The sequence below is a fragment of the Paroedura picta genome, chromosome 9 (genome assembly GCF_049243985.1).
Source record: "Paroedura picta isolate Pp20150507F chromosome 9, Ppicta_v3.0, whole genome shotgun sequence".
NCBI classification, from domain to species: domain Eukaryota; kingdom Metazoa; phylum Chordata; class Lepidosauria; order Squamata; family Gekkonidae; genus Paroedura; species Paroedura picta.
In genome coordinates, this window is record NC_135377.1 from 48910904 (window position 1) to 48936551 (window position 25648).

The 25648-nt window shown below is 41.1% G+C and overlaps 1 protein-coding gene and 1 long non-coding RNA gene across 2 annotated transcripts in view; one reads left to right on the plus strand and one right to left on the minus strand.

The window, feature by feature from the left end:
* LOC143844912 (uncharacterized) overlaps positions 1-143 on the minus strand; it is a 47328-nt gene extending 47185 nt beyond the window's left edge. Inside the window, exon 1 of the long non-coding RNA XR_013234192.1 lies at positions 72-143. This is a non-coding gene — a long non-coding RNA (uncharacterized LOC143844912). The remainder of the gene's footprint in view (positions 1-71) is intronic.
* PTPRM (protein tyrosine phosphatase receptor type M) overlaps positions 1-25648 on the plus strand; it is a 525104-nt gene that overhangs the window by 176121 nt on the left and 323335 nt on the right. Inside the window, exons 3-4 of the mRNA XM_077352746.1 lie at positions 7659-7927; positions 25212-25290. Coding sequence (XP_077208861.1) covers positions 7659-7927; positions 25212-25290 — 348 coding nt within the window. The remainder of the gene's footprint in view (positions 1-7658; positions 7928-25211; positions 25291-25648) is intronic.

Sequence of the window (25648 nt, forward strand, 5' to 3'; positions counted from 1 at the left end):
CGTGCATTAGCAAAAGAGAACCAATCCATGTATTTCTGGGCAATTAGGAAGGGTATTTTTAGAAATCTTACATTAACTGTTCTGTTGCTTCTCTCCTCAATTCATCACCTACAGATTCTCCTCCTGCCAATATACTGTAAAGCTAGGAAAAGCAAATTGAGATGCTTATTGTAGTGCTGAAACTAAACACAAATATCAAAGGAATATATATTGTTGTTAGGTGTGAAGTCGTATCCGACCCATCGCGACCCCATGGACAATGATCCTCCAGGCCATCCTGTCCTCTATCATTCCCCGGAGTCCATTTAAGTTTGCACCTACTGCTTCAGTGACTCCATCCAGCCACCTCATTCTCTGTTGTCCCCTTCTTCTTTTGACCTCAATTGCTCCCAGCATGAGGCTCTTCTCCAGGGAGTCCTTCCTTCTCATGAGGTGGCCAAAGTGGGGAGTTGAATGTGTGTGTTGAATGTGTGTGTTGTGTGGGAGGTTATGGTGGCAAATGAGGTGTGGGGATATGGGTGTCAAGAACCTGTGGTTTGGAATGTTCGTTGAGTGTGGGAGAGGACTGACCTTTGGGAATTGTGGCTTAGTGGTTTCATATCAGCTAGCCATGTTTTCAGATATATAAAGGGAAAAATCAGACTGGAGACCCTTCTTAGGGGAAGATTACATGGCAACCAATTCCTCCCAGCTCTGCATCATTTCCCTTCTTGTGTGAATTAGGCCAGAGACACTGAAATGCCCCCTGCCCTAATACACATGGGGTAGCCACAGTACACAGGTGTCCACCCTGTTCCTTCTTCTCCATTTTTTCACTGGTGATAACATGCTCCCACATGCTTCTTTCATGGTTGCTCCTTAAAAGAATAACTGGATTTTTGTACTCTGTTGTTTACTACCCAAAGTAGTCTCAAAGCAGTTTACAAACACCTTTTCCCTTCGTCTCTCCACAATAAACAACCGGTGAGGGATGTGGGGCTTTGAGAGGTCTGAGAGAACTGGGAATGGGTCGCAGTGACCCAGCAGGCCTCAGGTGTCTCAAAGCATTTTCCAATTGTATTCCCTTCCTCTCCCCATAGCAGACTCCCCATGAGGGAGGTGGGGTAGAGAGCCTCACATGGAAGCTGGCAACCCTAAGAGAAAGTCTCTCTGTGCACAGCAGTCTTGACCTTAGTAAGATTTTTTATACTGTTTGCCAGGCCAAGGTTGAAAAAAGTTATTGCCGTTCCCATGTCTCTGCAGCCATTTACTTGTTCACTATTTACAGTTTCAGGCTGTAAATATTTATTTAGATTTCCCTGCACTTTCCAGACTCACAGGACTGATTCTGGTTGTCTGTCTGCGCCCCAGAATACAAAGTTGCTGGTAAGGGCTGGCCATAGCCCATAGCCCAGGAGGGACACACCTGCACCACTCCCTCCCAACTGTAGGCAAAAATGGCTCCTTTGAAGGCTGGATTCTGATGCAAACCTCCAGGAATATTTCCAACCCTGGGATAGCCAACCTCCAGGTGGAGCCTGGAGAGCTCCTGGAATTACAGCTCATCTTCATAGTATAAAGATCAGCTCCCCAGGCAGAAAGGGCTACTTTGGACAGGGTTGTGGTAGAGAAGAAACATTTAAGGCCTCCCACACAGGTTGTTGTTGAATTGAAAGACTCGAGGCCTACTGCACAGGGTTTTTGTGCAGATGAAACAGGAGACAAAAGAACCTCCACAACAGCATCCAGCTTGGTCTGCAGAATAACGCTGTGCAGTGGCCTCAAATATGCAGAGAGCTGCAAAGAAGAAAGATCTTTTTTGTGTGTCTAACCCCTGGCTGTGTCTAACCCCCGGCCAGAGCAGTATTTTAAGTGAGAAGGGGCTTTTCTGTGGCCTCCCTTTCAGCCAAGTGTTTGGCAGAAGGGGAAAGTTCCCCTGCCTCAAAAGGAATGTCCTCGCGCTCCCCTTCGTTGCTCTTGGAAATTCCTCCCTCCCCTCAGTCAGGGGCTGTTAAAGGCTCCTTCCCAGCAGGCCAGAAGTGAGGGGGAGGGAGCATACTCACCAGACTTCTGTCAGCTCTGTCAGAGTTCTGAGACAAAGTTACAGTTGGACATGACAGTTAGGACAGCCTTGGAGTGAAAAGGGCTGGCGCAGCCCGTCCAAGCCTCTGTTCTCTTCCCCCTTGGCAGCCCTATGGGCCTCCTCTCCCTGTGGTGGTTAGGGGCATACTGGCAGCGATGTCTCCAGATTGCCCCTGGCTGGGCTAGGTGGGTGGGCCCTGTCAGAACCTTGGCCCTGTGAGAACTATGGCTTTGCATCCCCCGACTGGCTGGAACTCTGGTCTGTCCGGCTGAGGGCTTAATCAGAAGGTGCTTTGCACCTTCCGATTGGGCCCTCACCCGACTGGCTAGAACTCGTCTGGCCTGGTGAGAGCCCACGCTCCACCCACTTAGGCCTTAGCCTTTTATGTTTATACAGCGACAGCTATATAAAGATATATATTTTACACACACACACACACATGACCTTTTCTTGTGATTCAAGACAGTTTATAGAAATCATAATAGAAAACAAAATTTAAAAGCAATAAACTAACCTGGAGAAAAATTGCAGCAGCAATTCCAAAAATGGCAGGAGGATAAATTAAAAAGTTGTTCTTGGTTAGACAACCATAAACTACAGACATATGTTATGTTGTCATGTATTTAGAAGAGAATCACATAATTTCCACAGAGGCAGGTTCTGCTCTTATTGCTGATATACCCATTATGTTCTGTGTTGGCAGTGGTAATTCTCCAACAATTGTGTTCTGAGCTGTAGTGCTGAGCCAAAACGCCCCCCACCCATATGTCATGTTATTCTCGAACTGTGATATTCGGAGAGGAATTTTGGAAGTTACTGCAGATGGGACAACCATTACTTTTCCCCATTCACCAGCTTTAGTGAATATATTTCCCACTGTTGCTGTGCCGCTTTTACTATTATTTTAATATAAGAAACAAAGGCTTTGAAGTGGCTTTCTGGCAGCATCAGGTGTACCATGAGATTTGGCTGCAGAAAAAAATGTCTGAAGCTACATTCAAGTGATAGTAGAAAGCAATACTTGTGTTCTCTTTGGCACCTTGTTGGCTATAAAAGAAAAAAATGGCTCACTGCTACAAGAATCTCAGAGGGACAAAGATACATCATACTGGCCCTCTATATAGAAATAAGTTCATAGGAGATGTTACCTGAGTTGCAGTCGATTCTTGAGCCCAGAGGTACAACATTCATGGGTACAGTTACCTTACCATGCCTACCTCTCTGACTGCCCTTTTCAGCTTTCTCCTGGGTTCATGTCCTTTGCTTAAGGTGACCAGATTTTAAGATTTGTAAAGCGGGACACTTTGTTGTCCAGGGGGAGGGCTGGCCAGAGCAGGCACTGCCACTTCTGATCCCCAGCGTGCAATCCTATGCAGCCTAACTCCAGTTCAAACCCATCATGATGGCCCTTGACCAAGGCGTGCGCAGGATGAGCCACATCCCCCGGCTTCACCTCAGCAGAGGGCTGTGTGCCCAGAAGAAAACGGCACCCACCTTGCCCCTTACCATGGCAGTTGAGCAGGCAGATGGTGACCAGCACCAGCCAGTGCCACTGGTACACTCAATCCACCTGGTACACTGGAAGCCATCGCCGGGCAGGCTCAGCGCACCCTTCTCCTCGGCCACCACTGCCGCGTCCATCGAGTCCTGCTGCCACCGAGGCTGCACTGCCTTTTGTCAGAGGGACAGGAGCCTTGAGGATGCTCTGCGCGCACCCGCCACCGCCACCACCACCGCTCTCCCGCAAACATCCAGACCGGTGGGGGCCTGAAAAGCCGGTTCACCTACTGCACCCCTCCCATAGTCCGTGGGCATTTTAGCAATGCAGCGGTTTCCTGCTTGCAGAACTGGCCAGTACCTGCTTGTAGACATACCCGGGGCGCCTCCCTCTGTGCCAGCTGCCGGTCCTAGGCCAGGCGGGACTTTTGAAAAAAGTCCGGGATGCAGGACATTTTCTGAGAACGTGTGGTTGTCCCATGATATGCGGGATGGATGGGTCGCTTACCTTTGCTCCTTATTTCCTGCTCAAGTCAGCCCTTAGGCACCTACTTTGCCTGCTTTATAGCTGCCCCATCTCTCCCCCACCATGTTGCTCTTCTTGCACTGCCTTTCCCCAAGCCAGGCCCCTGCCTGTATTGAAATCTTCTTCCCCAAGCCACTGATGGTCCAGCTAAACCTCCTTTCCTTGGGTGCATGCAGCCAGGGGGATCCCATGGGTGGTCATGTCATCCTCACCATAGGCCAGTTGAGTGTGTTGCTGCCTTATTGGGTCAAGTACATTCTGGCTGTTTTATCTTTGGGACAGCTTTTGGTCATGGTTGCTTCTTTCTTCTTGGGAGGTACCACCAAAGTCAGATTAAGCAGTTCTTCTCAATCCACCTGGTATCTAGGCATGCCTCTCTCAGGTGAGGTAGGACACTTGGATAGAGTAGGAATTAATGAATACTTTCATGTCTCCCAACGTCAGCCTTCTATGTTTTTATCTGAAAAATTGTACAAGAAATTTTAGGTTCCTCTATAGCTGTTTGTTTTCTGATTCATACTTATTTATAGATTCTTTGATTTTCAAATCATCAGGTTTCCCTGTGCATAGAAATTTTGGTATTTTATTTTACATAATATATATATACTATTTTACAAAAATAAAATATTTTATTCCAGGTTAAGGAACCAGTTGAATTTTAGTCAGAGTGTAGTTTTTTCCATGATACAACAGTTCTCTCCCCCCCCCCCAAAAAAAAAGGTTATTAGGTTCACCAAACAGTTACAGACTATATTTACTTGTGGTGGATTTTTAATTTTTTTTTCACTTTTGGTTTTACTTGTACTATTCCTCAGGCACATTACCCCTTTAAGCAGAATGGAGTCTTATTAAAGTAAGCATTAATTCCCTGATAGTAGGGGTTTGGATGGAGAAGGAAGGGAAATGGTCTTGTAAGAACAAGATAACAAATTAACTCAGAGGCGTAAACAACTTTGCCAAAGAAATTAAGCAGGGAGCCATTTTCTGACTGTACAGTGGACCCCAAATAACTGAAAATTACCATGTTTGTATAATCCTAGTAACTACTTTTCTCATGGAATAGCTAGAACTTGATATATATTTCAGTAGCTAGGATAGTTCATCGAAATGACATACCATAATTTAATTTAGTTCTCATTAAAGATTCACTTTTCTTATAAAAGCAGATCACATCACTTTCTTAAATGGAGCCCCAAGGATTCCTATGTTTACACTGAAGTTCCTTAATGCTTGCTTTTTGTCTTTAAATGAGTAAGTCTCAAAGTTCTTTTTCAGGATGTTGACAGTGCGTGTCTTTTCTTGGTCCTCTTGACTATTGCCCATGGGTTCTAGGTCACAAACTATTTACTCATTAATTCAAGACGTTGAAAGCTGATGGCTTCTATTTTTTATTGAAAAGAAAATACAATTTCCCCTATTTAAATATGATTAAATTGTCAAGAGGTCATCAGAGTGGAACTGCTGCAAATAAAATTTGAAGTCTGAAAATAAATAGATGCATGTTTTCATTTTGGTCATCTGAGTCAAACAACCTTTTAAATAATTGATTGAGTGTTGTCTATTTTAAAGGGTTTAACTCTTTAAGACAGCGATGCTGTAAACTTCTGCCTCGCCCATCTTAGGAATTTGCACTTAACTGAAGAACTAGCATTTCTCAAGAGGCTTAGTAGTGTTCAGATTCACATTCTAGAGCTGTCTTAACTATTTCACATGAGGCATTTTTCAGTGCTGAAAATTTCCCAATTTTTTTCATTGGGAAAAGTTGGACTGCTTAAATCTTTTCATGCTGTACTTTTAGAATGTGAAAAACATTACCTTAAGAAACATTTTACTCAAAGTAAAAATACTTCATCTATTTTTTTTTATCAAGTTTGTCATCAAACCAGAACAAAATGAGTTGCTTCCAAAAGTATTTTTCTCTAGGCTCTCACATTTCTTACCTATGCTTGCAATGGCTAGTCTTTTTCCAATATTACAGACCACTATCAGTATCCTACCATAAGAGGGCCAGTTCATATTCCTGAGGCATATCTGTCTGCTTGAAAATGCTTTCTGTATAAACAGATGTTTGTCCAAAGAGTACAGACTAATTTTATCACTCTTCCCCAACAGCTGAAAAACAAACCCTTTAAAATGCTACATTGTGATGGTCACTGTGACATGCCTTGAGATTCACTGTAGCCACAGATCCAATTTTACCTGAAATGTTCAGCTTTTGATTTGAACATAACCACCCATTTTATTTATTTCATTTATCTTTCATTTAAACCACACCCTTCCCTAAAGGATCAGGGCAGCTTACAATTTTTAAAAGATATGCAGCAATTATTAAATAGGTTTTAAAATTCATAATTAAAATTAAATTCAACTACACATTCAACCTACCAGCCACCTCCTCTTTATAAGAAGTTTAGATGGTCATGGAACTGAGGGGGTGCCATATAAATTCTTAGAGAAAATGTTTAGGGGTGGACTTTCAAGTAGAGAGGCCAGCATCTAGATGTTAATTCTAGGCCTCAACCATAGGCCTAGTGGAGCAGCTTTGCTTTACAGGCCCTGTGGAATTGATTAAAGCCTTGCAGGACCCTGATCTCATCAGGTAGAGCTAGACCAGGGCTGAAAAGGCTCTGGCCCTGGTTGAGGCCAATTTCATCTCTTTGGGGCCAGGGTCCCTGCACAAATTCTAACATCTAATGGGCCCCTCTTCACGAAACATCCCCATGTTCACATCTTAATTTGGCAACAGACCTATTCAAAGGGATGGCACTAGAAATACTAGCTGTAATTGATGTTGCTGTTGGTTAAAGATGGTTTCAAACGATTTTAATATTTATAATTTAATTATATTATTGTTTTATTGATGCTGTACACCGCACTACCAGGTGGTATATAAACGGAATAAATAAATAAATGCTAGATATTAACTCTCTTTGGGGTGTGTATTATAAGTGATGGTCCCATAGATATGGATTCAGTAATGATAAAGCCTTCACCAGTTTTGATAATGGATTTTAAGACGCTCTAATTTTAAAATTTTTGTTAGGAAGACAGTGGGGATACAGAAAAGAAAAGGGGAAGAAGAAAAAGTGGTTTTGGAAAATAATTGCATTTGTAATCATGTAGCACCAAATGTATAAGCCAGACAGTATTTTCCCTTCATTTTAATTTTAGGTACTATCTATACAATACAATAAGAGCCTCTTGTGGCACAGAGTGGTAAATAGCCAACATACTGTCTGAAGCTCTGACCATGAGGCTGGGAGTTTGATCCCAGCAATCAGCTCAAGGTTGACTCAGCCTTCCATACTTCCAAGATTGGTAAAATGAGTACCCAGCTTGTTGGGGGGTAAAATGGTAATGACTTGAGAAGGCACTGGCAAAACCACCCTATATTGAGTCTGCCAAGAAAACGCTAGAGGGCATCACTCCAAGGGTTAGACATGACCCGGTGCTTGCACAGGGGATACCTTTACCTTTTACCTTTATACAATACAGTAGTTCTTACTTCTGTTGAGGTATGATTCAAGACAAGAGATAGTAAACCACTGACTGAACTATTTTTGTTTCCTACAGGATCTTTTATGCTGGTGAATACTTCTGGAAGGTTTGGACAAAGAGCACATCTTCTACTACCACAACTTAAAGAAAATGACACTCATTGCATCGATTTCAATTTTTACGTTTCTAGCAAGACTGGTTCCAGTCCTGGCGTATTAAACGTTTATGTGAAAGTTAATAATGGTCCCCTTGGAAGCCCAGTATGGAATACATCTGGAGCTCCTACAGGAACTTGGATCCGGGTGGAACTGGCAATTAGCACTTTCTGGCCAAACTTCTATCAGGTATCACTTGTTTTTTGCTTAGTCTTAACTAATAGGAAGAAGGATAAAATGAATATTTTGTCTTAAATATTACCTGCAGTTTTGCTGTCGTCTCTGTGAAGATATGTTTCCTCAGGAACCAGAATTCTGACAAACCAAAGAGTCAGAAAGAGGAGAAAGTACCCACATATATAATTGCAGGATGTGGTTTATAGATGTTTCAGATAACTTCTACAGAAGGAGATAGTTTAGACACCTTCAGGAGCTTCCTTCAGTGTATAGGTAGAGCCCCTAGACCCTGAATAAGCCTGCGCTCTCTGGGATACATTCCTTCCCTCTGATTCAGACTTGAACCCTTAACCTTGCATCCTAGGGTCTGCTGCTGAACCAGCTGTCTCTTAACTATTCACCCCTGAGGATGCTCAAAGTCCTGAATGATATCTGTCTCATTGTACTACACACTATTGTAGCTAGGCATGGTGTCTTTAACTACTAGCAGCCTGCCCTCAACCAAATGTCTGGTGGAGGAGCTCCCTTTTGCAGGCCCTGTAGAACTGTTCAAGTTCTGTCAGGGCCCTGATTTCCTCTGGGAGCTCATTCCACCAGGTGGGGACCAGGATGGAGAAAGCTCTAGCCCTGGTTGAGGTCAAGCAGGCTTCCTTGGGGCCAGGGACCACCAGGAGTTTTGAGGTGGTAAAGCGCAAAGGCTCTTTGAGAGGTGTAGGCGTAGAGGCCTCAGGTATACTGGGCCCAGACCGTGTGTAGCCTTAATACTGATAACCAAAACCTTAAGCCTAATCTGGAATTCAACCGGAAGCCAGCAGGGCTGCTGGAGGATGGGCTGGAGGTGGGACCTCCAAGGTGTTGCTGTGAGCACCCTGGCAGCTGTGTTCTGGACCAGTTGTAGTTTCTGGATCAAGGATAAGGTCAGGCTAGCATAGAGCGAGTTGCAGAAGTCCAGTCTAGAGGTGACCATCGCATGGATCACTGTGGCTAGGTGTTCTGGGGCCAAGTAGGGTGCTAGTAGTTTGGCTTGGCAAAGGTGGTAAAATGCCAGCCATGCTACCATCGTGATCTGAGCCTCCATTGAGAAGGAAGGTTCCTGGTGGAGTGGGCCACTGATACCTGCACTCCATCCAGGTTGGGTAGGCACGCTTCCTCGCTTGAACCTTTCCTGCCCAGCCACAGGCCCTGTATCTTTGAAGGGTTGAGCTTCAGATGGCTCTGCTTAAGCCACCCCAGCACTGCTTCTAGGCAGCTGGCTCATATTTCTAGGAGAGAGTCAGGGCGGCCATCCATCAGGAGGAATACTGTTGGCCCCAGCTACAGTAACCTCTAACCTGTGTCCAGTAACCTGTATCCAGGCTTGATTTTCTGAGACAGTCTATTGCAACATACTTACACAGTGCTCATCCGTCCGTCCGTCCGTCAGGGGGGCCAATGAGAAGCAGTGGGTCAGGTCGACCTCAGCCAAATGCCTGGCAGAAAAGCTCCCTTTTCCAGCCCCTGCAGAACTGTTCAAGATGACACAGCTCCTGGTAGTAGAAGGCATGGAATCTTTGATCACTGTAAGGTATTATTAATCATTACCGAATTAGTTTCACAATGCTTTATTAAGTCAGCCTTTGAGTACTATTTTATTGATTAGACTAGGCTTCAAAGCCCGCACATAAGAGTGGGCTTTGAAAGGGGGGCCCCGCAGCAGAGGCCCCGCAACTCCCAGGACACCCCACACACGGGGATCCCCTGGCTGTCCGCCCCCCTCCCCGCCGATGCAGCAGGCCTCCTCTGAAGCCCACAGGGAAGCCTCCTTGGCTGCCCCCCTCCCCGCCGAGTGCGCGGCTTCCCTGCAGGTCTCGCAGCAGACCTGCCGTGTCACTGACATGGCAGGTCTGCTCTGAGGCTTGCAGGGAAGCCTCCCTTGCCCACCCCCCTCCCCAGTGAGTCCCCGGCTTTCCTGTGGGCCTCCGCCACCCCCGGTGAACTCCAGCCATTCAGGTAATGGGCCAAATGGCCCCTCACCCGAATGGCTGGAATTCTTGTCAGTCTGGGTGATGAGTCCCCTCACCCGGACTGGCTCCGCCCCTTTCTCCACCCACGTAGGGCTTAGCGAATTATGAAGACAGCTGCTTCCAGCGGTCACAGATACTTTCCATGTTAATTTATTACTCAGTTGCATAAACTGGACATTTACGGGACACTATTCATTACAGAAAATATATTCCATGATTGTTATATCCAAAGAAGTGGGGGTTTTTTTGTAAAAAAAAAAATACAGGAAAAGAATACAATAACCATTCTATTTTCAGTTTCCCCACTGGGCTAATACATATTATAAATCTTCCTACTGATATAGTCCACATAGAAATGTCAGTGATCTTGACATTCTTCAGATCTTCTATTTAGCAAATTCGTCAGGTTTGCCATCTTACAAAGTTCTCCCAGCTTATCAAGCCAGTCCAATCATCTTGGGTAGTTACATGTGCTTCTAATCAAGTATTTTTTATTTTAAAAACTTAGAAAATAATTTTTTAATGTGAAAAATATAGAAGAATAACTCCCACTATAGCTCGCTGAATAGAAGTCAACTTAAGTGCAGAATAAGTCGTATTTCTGCAGACATTTTGTTATTTTATGTTTCTAAATTTATATTTTCTACAGAAATGCTTCTCAATATGTATGCTCTTTTGAGAGAGGTTGTTGTGTGCTTTCAGGATAATATTTCTCTGTCTAGTCCATGCCCTATAAGAAACATTGTCACGTTAAAGTACTTGAGTAAAAATTATTTTTACAATTAATTTGTTTTTTTGTTTTCAAGTTGCCTAGACATTTAACAGTGCCCTCCTAAGCAGGTCTACTCAGAATCTTAATGTGGCCTAGTCAATGAGGGTAATTTGCAAGATAGTGTACATTGGAAAACTAAATCAGGCTTTTCATGTGTGACTAACATTGGTGAGACAGGAGGACGCCCTACTGGTTTAGAGTAGATGTTTGCCATTTCATGGTGCTATCAACACAAAATAGTTGTTCGCATTTCAGATGATTTTTTAACAGTATGAAACCATATTTATTTTTATTCCATTCTTTCACATGTTGTACAGTACTTCCACTGAGTTTAATCTGTGTAGTGTTTCACATTCCAATCTACCTACCTACATGCAGGCAAGCTTGGGATACCTCTGAGATAAACTACAACCTTTCCCTTCTTAAATATTGCTTTCTAGTTTACGTGGTACAATAAAGGCCTACTGGGAAGTAAGTCTACAAAATCCCCTTTCATTTATAATCTGAAAATCCAGGCTATAAAAGAGAGGCTGTATGTACTTATTCGTGCTTGTTTTAGATGGCAGTTTTACAATCTCTGAGGGTTAGAGATGGGCAACATGAAATTATTTTGTAGTTGAATGTCATAACTGAATGGTAGTAATGGAATGTGATGAATTTGCAAAGCATTTCATAGATGAAATTGCTCACTTCTGGGTAAACCTGGATTTTCTATGTGGCAGTTCAGTGTCAGAAGACTTTTAGAGTACAGATTGACTTACAACCAACTGTTCAGAGAGTGTTTATGAAAGTATCCAGGAGGTATATTAACCTGTGTTGTTTCCAGGGTAAACCTATGCTTATGAATCTTTTTAAATCTCACTCTGGCAATGATACTTCCAGGAAAAGAATGAACTTGAACACTAGGTTCATAAATTGTATGGGATTTTATGGGATATATAAGCTCTAACAAGAATTTTCTCTTTTAAACACATTCAGAATGTTCAGCTCTTACCCCAGCACTTAAAAATACATTGAAAGCACAAGCAGTGTTGAGCATGAAAAGTAACATAATAGTATAACAAGAAGCATTTAAATCTCACCAGTCCTCCAGGGAAAAGGGCAGTGGAACACATTCAAAGGAGACCAATAACTGGCTTAGTAAGAAAAGGCCTTACTTCCATGAAGTGAATACCTGAAAGACAGGAAGTGAGGGAGAGAGGCATTGGATCCTCTCTGCCTGACTCTCTTTGGATATTCACTTACTCTTATACCCTCTTTGGCTTGTTTGCCTACTCATCTAACCAAATCAGATTCTTACAACTACTCTTAGATTTTTACCATTATATACAAGCGTGTTTAGATCTGTAGCATTAATCTCCATGGCATAACATAGCTTCATGATTCATGGTTACATGTAAGAAGCATTCAAAATACATCACTTAGCAATTTCAAACAGAAAGTGGCCCGTGTGCCATTCTTCATTGGTCAGTGTTCAAATCTATCTCTAAAGCTCATACTTTGTTATTCAAACACCATCACCAGATGACTGGTCATGAAGGCTTTTGTGGAAACCTAAATTCCTTTTATACAGAAAAGAAACTTAATTCTATTTTATTTGTCCATTTTGTGTAGAATCATGTTTCCCTTTAGAATTCTTTAGAAAAGTTTGAACTCTGTTTCAGCTGGTAAAGGTTTCTCTCTTTCTGGCCTGGTCCCTGATGCTTAGGTAAGTTGCCATTGTGAATCCTGTGAATTATTAAACTGTTCTTGCTTTCCAAAGAGTCTGCCTGATTTATTTATTTATTTATAAACTTTTATACTAACCTTCACGACACCCGTCTTGGGGCAGTTCACAATATAAAATCCATAAAATACAATACAAAATACATTAAACCACTTTGATTATACAAATAGAAAGGAATAAAAACGAAAAAACAGATGTCTGTTAGGAAAATTAAGCTGCAGTTAAGCTATTATGATGGCTTAAATGAGGTTCCTTTCCCCTCTACATTTCTCTGTCCATTTCCTCAAGGACAGAGAAATGCTTAAGGTATATTAGGAATGTAAATTTTTGAGAGCTGTACCACTGTATGTACATCATTTGATGACACTGACTGGATCAAAATTACTGTAACCTGCCACCTCCTTGAGAATTCACAGAATCAGCCTCTCCGTCAGATGGCTATCTAGCCTCTGTTTAAAAAGGCACTTGCTGACAATTTGAGGAATCATTGCTCTTAAAAGAGAAAGGCTTGCCTGATAAGCAGCTAGTAATACACCTTAGTTTCAGGTTCAATTACCAAAGCTTCAGAAACTTTGGAAATATTTTCCACAAGTGGAAGGGTAGAAGCAGTAGACACGCTTACTGGTTCTCTCAAAAGAATTCAGTCTTCTAAGTGAGGCTGCTTTTCAAAGTTTGTAGGGGACCAGTGTTCAGAAATATCCCTTGCACATTTCTTATTCCTCCCTGTTGTTAACAATGCCACAAGTATCTTGTGCGCTAGATTATCTGTGGCATTCTTGGACAGGCAGTATAGAAACGAAGAAATATTTTCACTCCTACTCACTTGCGTTGTTACTGGCAGTCACATAAGACCTAATGGAAGTAAAAACAACAACAACAACAGTTATAGTTTAAAACATTTAAAACTTGGCAGCACAGACTGAAAAGCTTCTTGTTATCAGCTCTTTATAAAAGCAAAGGCAAAGCAGAAATTTAAAAAATAAAAAAAATAAAACTCTACACTAGATAAGCAGCAGCTGGCCATCTTGCCTCCAAAATTTGTGGGTTTTGACCCATAAAAATCGAGACAGAGTAGGATATAGTAGTAGCAATGATTTCAATAAGTCGTTTGTAAAGGCTTAGATGTTTACCTCCTTAGTATCCCCCAGTTTTTTGAAGCTAAGTGGGTGGTCTCAAACAATAGAGCCTTTTCAAAGCTCCTGTTAACACCTTATAACTTTCTCTGCTTCTAGCATCATTATTTTATTTGTTTTGGCACTAGTCCAAGACATTTCTGTTTCAGCTTGTTTTTATTTAATTGATCAGTATTTGCAATTTATGCTGAATGTTTTTAATTTTTTAATTTTTATTGTTTACTGTGAAATTTGTGGAGTTTCAGCATTTGTTGGGTTGCAGTATCTTTTTATTATGTAATGGTTTTTGTAATGTGAATGACTTCTGGCAATTTAAACAGAGTCTAATAGCACCTTTAAGACCAATAAAGATTTATTCAAGGCGTGAGTGAATGCACTCTTCCTCAGACTAAATGAAAAACTATCATAACCGTGGAGATGTAAGGCAAAAGCAAAGTATGGCAAATTAGTAAACTGTGTTACAGTATCCAAATTAAGCAATATGATGCTTTTGAGTTCAGTTGTAGTTCACAAAAACATTGGAGAAATAAAGCTGTCCCTGTTAGTGATTAATGGCAGAGACTTTCATAGTTGTATCTGGCCTCATCCATCTCCACCCAAAAGTGGAAACATCCCTGCAAGCGACAAGCTGTGCTGGCAACTATCTTGTCCTGAGCCTAGAGAATTAAATTCAAAATTATATTACATATTACTAATATCACATCACAGTCACATTGTCCCAAATAAAATAAACAGAAGAGAGGATTGTAAGGAATGTGGATATAATTCAAGTGGCTACTTGTCATGATCATTCTCCTGAGCTCCCCAGGAGTGTTAACTTAGGGTTCAACAGGCCTGCAGGTCCTTCACCCTTCCCTAACCTCCATGTTCCTCTCATTTTTCTGTACTTTCCCTCCCCTCCTCCATCCCACGGTTTATGACCAGTAGAGAGTATCTCCCTCTTGCTGCAAAGAACTCTTTCTTATCTCTCCTCGTCCTTGGTTCACATAGTAAGCATTGGAAATTTACTGCCAGGGATGGCAGAGAAGGCAGACTGGATAAGCCTCCTCTATGGGAACTATTTCTCCTGCCTAAACTATCCCCCTATATATAGACCTGGGGGGGGGCATCTATGCTTATCTCTATCAACGTTCCTGTTCTTGCCATGCTTTGTCCCGCTTTTCCTTACGGAACCCTTCAATAAAGACTGAATTCTTTTGTACCACATGTGTATGAAGAAATTCTCTTTGAGGGGTTTGTTCTGGTCAGCCAGACCAGCCCACGGTCCGTGACACTACCCACTTGAATCTATCCTTTTGGCAATTTGATGGATAATATAGAAATTTCTTAAATATCTATTATAAACTTAGATTTGTTTTAAACACATTAACCTTTTTCTGTAAATGACACTCTATAAATGACATTCCATGACACTTTCCAATTTAAACACATCGCTTCATTCTGAGAACTCTGGTGTGATCTATATGGTATAGTATGTACAACAAAAGACACATGTGTTATGTACATGTTACTGCAATGCATCAAATGAATCTAAAATGCAAATAAAATCTAAGTCACTAAATATTTATTAGATATACATAACATGGACTTATTCATTAGGGCCCACAATATATTTAGGGGCCCATGAAAATGTTTTAATTTCTTTTAAAATCTGAAGAAAAATGAACTTTTAGGCTTAAAGAAAGTATTTTAATTTTTTTCTCACAAAGAAAATGAAATTTTTAAGGCTGATGAAAATTTATTAAATATTACCTAAAGGAGAAATAAAAAGTCATTGTATTTACAATTATACCAAAAGTATTTTTATATTGGTATTATGATGATGGGAGGGACCCACAAAGAGAAAAGTACCTAGGGGTCTTCAAAGTCATAATGAGGCTTTGTGAGATGCTTGACTCAAACGATGTCAATGAAACTCCATCATCTACTAAAAATATTTACCAAGATTCTGAGAACAAAAATAGAGCAAGACATTGGCTCCAACCCATAAGCAATTTAGTGTGGAACAGTAGAAGCCCTCATGGAATAAATGGTTTTAGAACTGTGGGCCTTGAAAAATAACCTAGTATAAACAACTTCATTACTGTGTAAGCCCAATTCCAATCTTGTTCACCTTAAATCACTTTCATGTGGGTGCTCAAGTTAACATTAACCTCATAAATTCTTCTTTATGAGCCTGGAGTGCAAATATGAAAGCAGAATGCATGCAAAAATGTAGTGTAGGAGTGCTAGGCAGAGGGGGATGCAAGAAAAATGATCCAGGATGGCAGTGAACTGTTTGATGGGATTATTTTCTTGCTCTTTTCATATAATTGCATTAAGTAACCATACCATTACTGCTGCATTCTTTGTCCTTTTTTTTCAAAATTAGTTTGTGAATTAGAGGCACAATTCACCTTTGGACTACAGAAACTGTAATTGCTTAATGAAAAGAAAGATAGGAATTTACTAAGTGAGGTCATGTATTATAAACAAATATATTCTCTTTGTTCTGTGAAGCTGACAAGTTATCTCTGCCAGCACATTTTCAACAGTGAGTGTTTAGGGTGGCAAGCAACCCCCCCCTTTTTTGTTCTTATAGAGAAGGGGAAGTGGCTGGAATGAAAAGCTAATTTTGCTCTTCACTGAAGCAGGGAGGATCAGGGACAGTGCAATGTTAAACCGCTTCCCTATTTCCTGTTTGGCAGGCATCCGAGGGGTAGTCTGATGTAAAACATCTCCCAGGCAGACATCCAGCGCGGCTTTTCATGATTACATGAAATCTGCGCTTTTAACCAGTTGTTTTCTGACTGATAAAGCAGCAAAATAATTTCCAAGAAATCAGGACTACCATGTTCCCTGGAGCTTGCTGTGCAAGTATGTTATTTTATTCTGAGTAATGCACTTAATGTGTTTTTTTCAAAGATATTATGACACCGGTCATGAAATGCAACACTGAGAGCTTAGACTGAAAATGGGAACATGTTTAAAGACCTGGCAACTAACATGGAATCTATATGAAAACTTGGATATTATTTTAACATGCATTTGTAGCATACTTCTATTTTTGGTATTGGTGTAGTGGTTAGGAGCAAGGACTTCTAATCTGGCGAGCTGGGTTTGATTCTGCACTCCTCCACATGCAACCAGCATGGGTGACCTTGGGCTTGCCACAGCACTCATAAAGCTGATCTGACCAAGTATTAATAGCAGGGATCCCTCAGCCTCACCTACCTTACAGGGTGTCTGTTGTGGGGAGAGGAAAGGGAAGGTGATTGTAAGACACTTTGAGACTCCTTCGGGTAGAGAAAAAACAGCATATAAGAAACAACTCTTCTTTCTGCTTCTTCTTCTTAAAGACTGGTATCCAGAAACAAAAAATCCCAATTAAAATGACACAAAGTTGCTCCCTTCAAAAAATGAAAAGAATACGCACACTACAATGGATTAATAAATTTATTTACTCTTGGCAGAACCTCTGTAGTCTGCACATGGACTTGGGATATCTACATTCCAGTCCCAGTTTGACAAGGACTGAATGTAGGCTGGGTGTATACTGTAGCTTTACTGTAGGAGTGTTTTAAGCCAAATATGGTGGATTACTCATTATCTTAACATAATTATTTTGTTGAATACTTACAGATGGAATCTCTTTCATTCTATCCCAAATTGAATATCCTGTTGACAACATTGTTCAACCTGTTGGACAATAGATTCAGAACAGGCCAAAGGAAGAACTTTTTAATTCAACAAATAAAATTCATTGCTAATGGATGTGTTGATAGATGTGAGTAGAGATGGCTTTTAAAAGGGGATTAGATAGATTCATGGATAAGAGGATAGATCCTCCTATAGATTAGAAAATGGTGAAGTGACAGGAAGCAGATAGTAGGAATAAATTAACATTTCTCATGGTGGATGGAAGTAGGCAGCGGGGTTCTTCTGGGGTCAGTATTGAAAGAAATGCTAATTAATATATGGTTATAAATAATCAGGAATTTGAGCTGATCCATAAAGTGGTCAAATTTGTAGATAATGTACCTATATAATGAAGTGTGATTCCCCCATCTAGATATCTAAATCTTCAGATCATGTCTACACTGATAGTAAATAAATTTTCCTGCAAATTTAAGAGACCCCCAGATTTGCAAAAACTGGAATATTTTTTAAAAATTGGGGGGTTAACCCCCCTCCAAAATAAAGACTGTTTTCTGTGCAGGCTTAGAAAACACACCTACCTCCTGCATGGTTGTTGATGGTTGTAGCAGAACTCAGGAGCCAGACCAGGAACAATGAAAAAGTAGAAGGAGGTGAGAGCTCCCTACACAAGTCCTAATGCCCCACATGTGTTTACTCATAATAGTGGGAGCCAAATTAAATTGGGAGCAAGCTCTAAAAAGAACTCTCCATACTATGTACATGGATGACAGTGGGGGAATTAAGGGTCAGTGCCAGTAAGTGCACTTTGGGGCAAAAACTCATAACCTAAAATATAAAGTAGTGGCCTCATTTGAACACCTGTCACTCAAAGGCTCTCCTATTCTGCAAGGCATTAATACTTTATAGTCTGCCACACCTCTCCTTTAAAGAAGCTGTCTGGAATTAAGTAAATCTAATTTAGCAATTAAAGACCATATAAAACCAGTCTCCAAGAAACATTGGCTAAAGCCCATTGTGACTGTTCTCCCCTACAATCCAACTTGACTCCAATATCTCACAGCAATATGCACATTATCTGTTAATACTGACTATCCCAAGATTTTGCCGTGGATCGACTGGCTACTATCCATATTCTTGACAAGAAGATACAATAACATTCCATCTAATCATAGATTCTGCCCTTGCTCTGTTAACCTGATTGAATGCATTTTTTCATTGTAGACTTTATGTACAGGCATGCTTCAGTTTATTGAAACCTGTATTGGTTGACAAAAAACAGTTCTCTAAGCAGAAGATTATGAAAATCTTACTGGTAGGGTTTTACTAAAGAACTACTGCATCTGTGCTAAGTTATTGTTCTCTGTAATTAAAATACTGACTGAATTAATATCCTATGTATAAACCACTCATATTCTAACCTTGTCTAACCCTTCCATTAAAAATGGAAGTATTGGCTTTTGCCCTGGAGAAGGAATAGACAGGGGAGGGGTTGTGGGGATTGAGAGGAACAGAGGAGGCAGCAGCCGCAGCTCGGTGTCCAAGGGTGCATGCTGCTATAGCTTTCCCAGAGATGGTTCAGCCCACCATTTCTATAGTCAACTTCCATTGCAGTTCATTGTCTGTATGCTGCTATAGATGTTTCACATTTAGGTAAGGAATTTGGAACCTGAATAACTTAGAATTCTCATTTTCTTTTTTCTTTTTTATTTTTGCTTCTTGTTATCTGGATCCGAAAAATATCCGCCTGCCCCAACATGTACATCTTATATTGTAACATAGGGAAAGGAGCTCAAAAGAACAGCCAAAAATATTAATGCAACTTCCGTGTGATTAAAGATTTTAAAGCGGTTTGTGGTGGTTCATGGCGGTTTGTGGATAGAACAGAAAACGGGTTTAAAGGGACTCCTAGTCCCTTTAAACCCATGCATTCTGTTCCTTGCAAAAGCCACATACCATGAATTGATGTGAACTGCATTTTTGGTTGGTGTCCATCCTTAATAGTAGTCTGATTACTGTCCTGGAGTAATTAACAGGATACCTCAGAATAGTGATAGTGGCTGCCAGTTAGTTTCCAAGTTCATTTCAAGGTATTGTATATGACCTTCAAAGCACTTTGTGGTCTATAACCCATGTAACTGATGGAAAATATGTCCTTAAACAACAACAGTGGTCTTTAAATTGTTGCCCTGCTTAAGGTGGCCATCTTGGAATTTGCTAGATTGCAGGAAGTGCTGTAAGACCATTCTATTTATGTGTGGTTTAAATAGAGTTTAAGCTGCAATCATTTTCTTAGAGAAGGGGTATGTATGTATGTATGTATGTATGTATGTATGTGTTTGTTTGTTTATTTATTTATTTATTTATTTATTTATTTATTTATTTATTATATTTCTATACCGCCATTCCATGAGGCTCAGGGTGGTTTTTATAAAATGTGAAGTATATAGAATTTTGATGTATTTTGTAGTTTTTGTCATTGTAAACCACCTCCCACCACAATGGAACTATTTCAATAAGTAAATAAATAACATTCAAAAATCAAATAAAATTCAAACAAAATAGATTATTTGTGGAGTTTACAGTTTGGAATAAAGTGTTGGCTGTGAGCTTATTTGACTTTAAAAGGATTAGACAGACTTGAATAAGCTCTTAAAAGCAAAACTAGGCAAAAATGCTCCTCTCATACCGTTTACGCACTGGAGTTTTCATGCCAGGCTGCAGGCTGGAGTTCTAGTCATGGCAGGTTGCTCCACCTCTTCCTGCACCCACATGGGGGAGCATTTGGCCCGGTGCACCTCATCCGCCCCCGATTTATTCTCCTGCATGGGAGCTGAGGCAGTGAAGTTCCCAGTGCGTAAACGGTCTCAGGGAGCATTTTCATGTTGCAATTTCCGATTTGTAATTTCTATTTCAATAATTTACAATTACGTATCTTATTAGCTGACCGTAGCCCTCAAAAGCTTATACTGCAACAAACCCCTATGAACAAAATGGAAAAGTATGTAAATAAATAACATATATTCACAAATGAAACCTATCAATCCCGTAAACTTCAGTTTGTTGGTTGCTGCACCAGGCTAATTGATTCAGCCCATGGCTTCTCCTATTTAAAAAGCATCAGTTAGTAGGTGATGTGCAAGAGATGCTGGAAAGTCATCATTCTTCATAGCTAGTTTTGATATTGATAGCACAGTGGTATGAAATAAGCTTCATCCGTGCATATGTGTATTCATAGACTACTACTGGTGATAGTTGAGGAAAGTTACCACGTTGGTGAAAATTATCAGGGCTGAGTCTGGACGGAGCTTTTATTCCAATCCCATGTCAATTCAGTCCCTTCTTTCTACACTGAATGCAATTTCCATTTTGATCTGGGTCCATTTACATATATCTACAACAAGCATTATTGATCTGGAGTGACCCTACCTTTCCCCCACGATATCCTGGAGTTGATATAACCCTTGATATTTGAAAAATCGGCATGAGTAAGAGTGCAGCGGTCTGCTTTCCCTGAAATAACTTGCTGCTGAGCTTCCAGCCCTAGAAAAGCCCTAATTGGCCAGGGCATCTGTTCCCAGGTTGCAAGGTTTACCTTAAAGGGGAAGCCCTAACTATTCTCAGCAGAAGCTCCAGAAGTCCTGACTTCTTTCGGCAGAGATTTTCCTCTTGGATTTATTCCTCCTTCTCTGCTGTCTCCAGTCTCCCCCCCCCCCCCCCGTTCAAGAAAAGAAAGACTGGGTCTCTTAATGTGCTTCCCTCCCTTCTGAGCTTCCCTAATCACATGCAGAATACTTTTCTGTTTCAATTGGAGGGGGGGAATAGAGGAAGACCCAAGTTCGATCTGAATTCAGCAGGATCCACAATGGAATAAACAAAGTAAGTGCAGATGCAGCCCAGTTATAGCCTCATCCCCTTACATCCCCTTACATGTAACGTTTAAATTCTGTCCATGTTCACAAGTAATAACTGTGCTTAAGCTTCATAGTGTAAAATGTGACAGAAAACTAGCAGGAATTGAAGATGCACCTTCTTTGCTTTACTTTAAATGTGTACCCGTTAATGTCACTGAAATATTCTCCTTCCCAACTGAAGCAATTTTGGTTTATTCAAGCTAGAGCTGCCAAAATATGAAATGGTTTTCTCTGGAATGCTCTTAATGCAACTGACAAGGGCAATCCTTTTATTTTGTGAATTATTTATAGCTATTGGAAAACTGCAGCTAATTGGTAAGGTTTACCTACATTATGCAGGGGGTAGAAATTAAGTTCATAGTAAATAGAATTTAAAAACATCCAGATGCCTACATGTTAATTGTGCTTGTATATGTGCCTGCATTCTTATTGAATGGTATACAGAAACAAGGGCATATATGGTGACTGATATTTTTGTATGCTTTTCCTTGTGCCTCTCCCTCAAAATAACTTTTTCTTAGATTTTTTTAAAAAGTTAAGCCTCCTTTAAATGGCTTGCCTGGAGTTGCAAAAACCCTGTGGGCTATTATGTGTACTAACTAAATTTACTTTCTTGGGCTATGTTGCAGATTTATTCCATGTGTTGCCAGCTCCTTCATACTCCTGTCAGCCATTTCTAGACAGGAAATGACTGTGTATTTTTGTGGAGGGTGATTTTTTGTGGCAAAGCAGCTGAACCTTCCAAGCTCTCTGAGACTGTACTTGCCATCTCCTTATATTCACACCCATCAGATCATTAATGTCTAGGCTTATGAATGGGGTATGGAATGTGCAAGTTCACACCAGTACAGCACCACTGAAGACAGTGAATACTTTTATTGATAAAAGCCAGATTTTAAAACAAAAAACCGATGGAGAACTGGCTGCTCAGATTAAAAAATGTCTGGTAAAACAAGGAAATGTTGTTCTCTACTGATATGCTTTCCACGTCTTCCTTCTTCTGGGCTTACTGTTTTTCAAGCCTAATTTACTAGGATCTTTTCTGAAAGAATACAGTCTAAGTGTGTTAGCTGCCCTCTGGATTGGAAGATATCAATTTTTGAAGATCCTGTCCACATCATTGTGATTTTACTTCCATTAGTACCTTGTAGCAACTATTTTCCATGCTGTGTCAGTCACCAGAGTGCTTTTAAAGGAGTGCTTTTAAGCAGCATTAATAGTTGCTATTGGTTCTACATAATATATTTCTGGTAAGGGCATGTAGGAGGGGCATGTCTCATGGCTTAAGTGCCACTCAGTGCCTAACACCCACTCAGGGTGGCTGTCCCGCCCACTCCTGAATGCCTCTTCCTACAACCGGCTTTCCTGTCTGTCCAGCAGCCAGCCAACTGCCTTCCGTCTCCCACCCCTGACCACCCTGTCCTCCTTCCACTTTCCTCTGAGGCTCAGAGGCTGTGGATTCCTGCCCTGTGATAGCTGCCCCTGCCAGTGAGTTTCATGACAGCTGCCTGCAGCCTTTCCAGGTCCTGGGGAGAGGAGGAGGCCATCCGCAGAATTCTTCCCACCCTCAATTTAGCACCCGTTGTATTCCTGAATGCAACTTGCTTGGTCCCTAGTACTGCTATAACACTGTAACACTTTTTCAACGTTCTCAAAAAACTCTACAATAGAGCAGCAGGGATGGGGGAAATGCAGAGAAATTGACCGTTCATAGATGAAAGTCCACAGAAATCCAATGGATGCTGCATTGCTTCTGTAGTCACATTTGACAATGAGTGCAGAACACAGAATACTCACCACGTAGAAGCAGCCTAGTATTGTATGGAGGGTATACTGCTGAACTAGTTCTTTAAAAACATACATCAAAGTCACAATATTAGGAGACAGCCATCATGCATGCAATTCTAAACCTGGTCTCAGAGTACATATCAAAAACTCTTCACCGTGCAGCCAGCTATGCAAGAGAAAACTCTCAACATGAAGAAATGAAAGCGGGCAAACTCCTGCCATAGGGAGGGAAATGATAACTGTGCTTGTGTAGGAATCACATGTCAAATTTTAAAATGACATGGTATTTTGAGATATTAGCACCAACCTTGCCAGAGATGGCTTGGAAAAGAAAGCATATCCTAGGGGCTTGCCATGCCCAATCTCTCCTGATCCTGATGTTTCAATCAGTATATCTCCTTTTTATTTTATGGATATGTTGTGAAGTCACCCTGAGCCTTCAGGAAAAGGTTGCATAAAAATGTGAAAATAAAATCATTAAAAATAATAATTCTCAGTATGGCCTCAGCTATGAATGTTTAAATCTAGATATTGTGACCATGTACAGAAAAGACATTATTTTACATCCTTGAGAAAAGCTCTAGTTTTATAGGAAACTCTGAGGTCTACAAAAAAGTAAGTGGGGGGGGGGAAGAAAAATTGAAAAAAACCCGAAACTATAAAAAAGTGCTTGTATGTTTAAGAAATGCCAAGCAAGCACAGCAGTATTCAAACCTTGGTTTCTGTTATGAAAAGGTAGGGAGGGGTTTTGAGGGAAGATTCATTGAGGCCAGGCCCAGCAGGAGCCACTGGGGGATCTTGTATCACGAAGCCCAGCTACTTGCTTGAATTCCCGTTCTGCTGTGAATTTGGGCCAGTCACATGCTTTCAGCCTAACCTGCCACAGGGTTGTTGCGAGGATACAATAGTGGAAAAAATAATGTTGCAAGCTGCTTCTGGTCCCCATTGTGGAGAAAAACAGAATAGAAATGAAAAGGTTAAAAGGAGAAAAGGAAACAGGAATACGGGGCCTTCCAGGAAGAGGGAAAAAGGAAATAGTGTACGGAGGATACATGGAAAGTGGGATGTCCCCTCCAGGTCCTTGCAGGTTTTCCACTGCCCAACTGGGCCCAGCTCAGCTGGCACCATACAACTGACCAAAGTTTTCCCAGTGAGAGGGTGCCTTTGTGAGGGTATATAATATTTCCTACTGTACAGATAGCAGTATTGGAACTTCCTTTGTATTTGAAAACCAATAAATAAGTCAAGCTGTTGTGCCTTCCTTACTTCATAATTTATTTTCTCATTTATACCCCACTCTTCCCTGGAGGTTAAGGGCAGCTTAAAGAAATCTTGAAATATACAGTAAATCAGATATTAATGTAAGTTTCTAAATTCTAAAATTGGTAATTAAAATTAATAATCAGCCCAATTTATTCAAAACCTACAGGTGCCTCCTTTTTATGAGGAACTTTTAGGTGGTTACTGAACAGGGTGGGTATATGGAATCCTTAGAGATTTTATCTAAGGGATAGACTTTCAAGCAGGGTGATGCTTTTTTCCATAGAATTCCTTCAGAATAACCATGCAGTAGCGTCTATACATAAATTAAGCAAGTAGCATTTTATTTTTGACACTAGCAACTACTTCTGTGTGTGTCTTTGTGAAAACAGTTCTGTGAAGTCATAGTCAATTTATGATGGCCCTATAGTTTTTCAAGGCAATTGATTGAGCAGAGGTGGCTTATTCTCGGCAAAATGTTCCTAGGTTGTCTCCCCACTAGGGTTGTGCGTGGCGGCATTTGAATTGGCTGTTCCAGGCCAACGCAGCCAGTGCTGCGCCGGTGGGGGATGGGAGGCGCGGGTGCTGGTGCATAACTCGGCGCACTCCGCACCAGGATGTGTGCACCATGTTATGCACCGGTGCCCGCACCTCCCCTCCCTTCCCACGCACAACCCTACTCCCCACCAAGTAGCGATCCTGCTTAGCTTCCTAGATCTGATAAGATCAGGTGATACCATACCATTACACATCGTGCAATTTCTTGATTAAATGCTTAAACTTTATATATCAAATTCAAATAATGAACCATACATGGATAGAGGGAACTCATGAATTCACTGACTCCCATTAGCAATGCAACAAGCAGAGCTTTACATGAGTGGTATTTCCCAGTATTGTAAAGTCTGTGTCAAGTATTTTTCTTTTCTGGTTATAAATTCTTAGCAGGTTTAACAACAACAACAAAAAAGTTACATTGTTTTATACTGATGTTTCAAGAGTATAAGTAGTTATTCACTTTTAAAATTCTGGTGGAACTGAATTTAGTTTTTTTTATATTTCAGGTAGTTTTTGAAGTGGTCACCTCAGGTCTCCAAGGATACCTGGCTGTTGATGATGTGAAGGTTTTAGGACATCCATGCAGTAAGTAACTTAGTGTTGCCTTTTCAAATTATTTTGGAATGTTGGTGTATTCATTTTGGCCCATATGAGATCTCATAGCATCTTGATAAAGTGTGTACTGAAATCTACATCAGTTTTGAGGAACAGCATTTCTTAAGGGAATTCCAAGACCATGCAGGTCAAGTGTGATATAGGGAGATTGCAAACACTGAGGTTTATGGCAAGGTAGAATTGCTGTGAGTAAGGAAGAGGAGGGGAAGTGGTGAGAAAATTGGGTTTTCACCTCTGCTACAAAGAGAAATGTGTGAATAAAGGCAAATCATGTTCACTGTAAGCTTCCCTGCCATGCCAGTCTCTCTGTGGTATCACTCCAGGAACC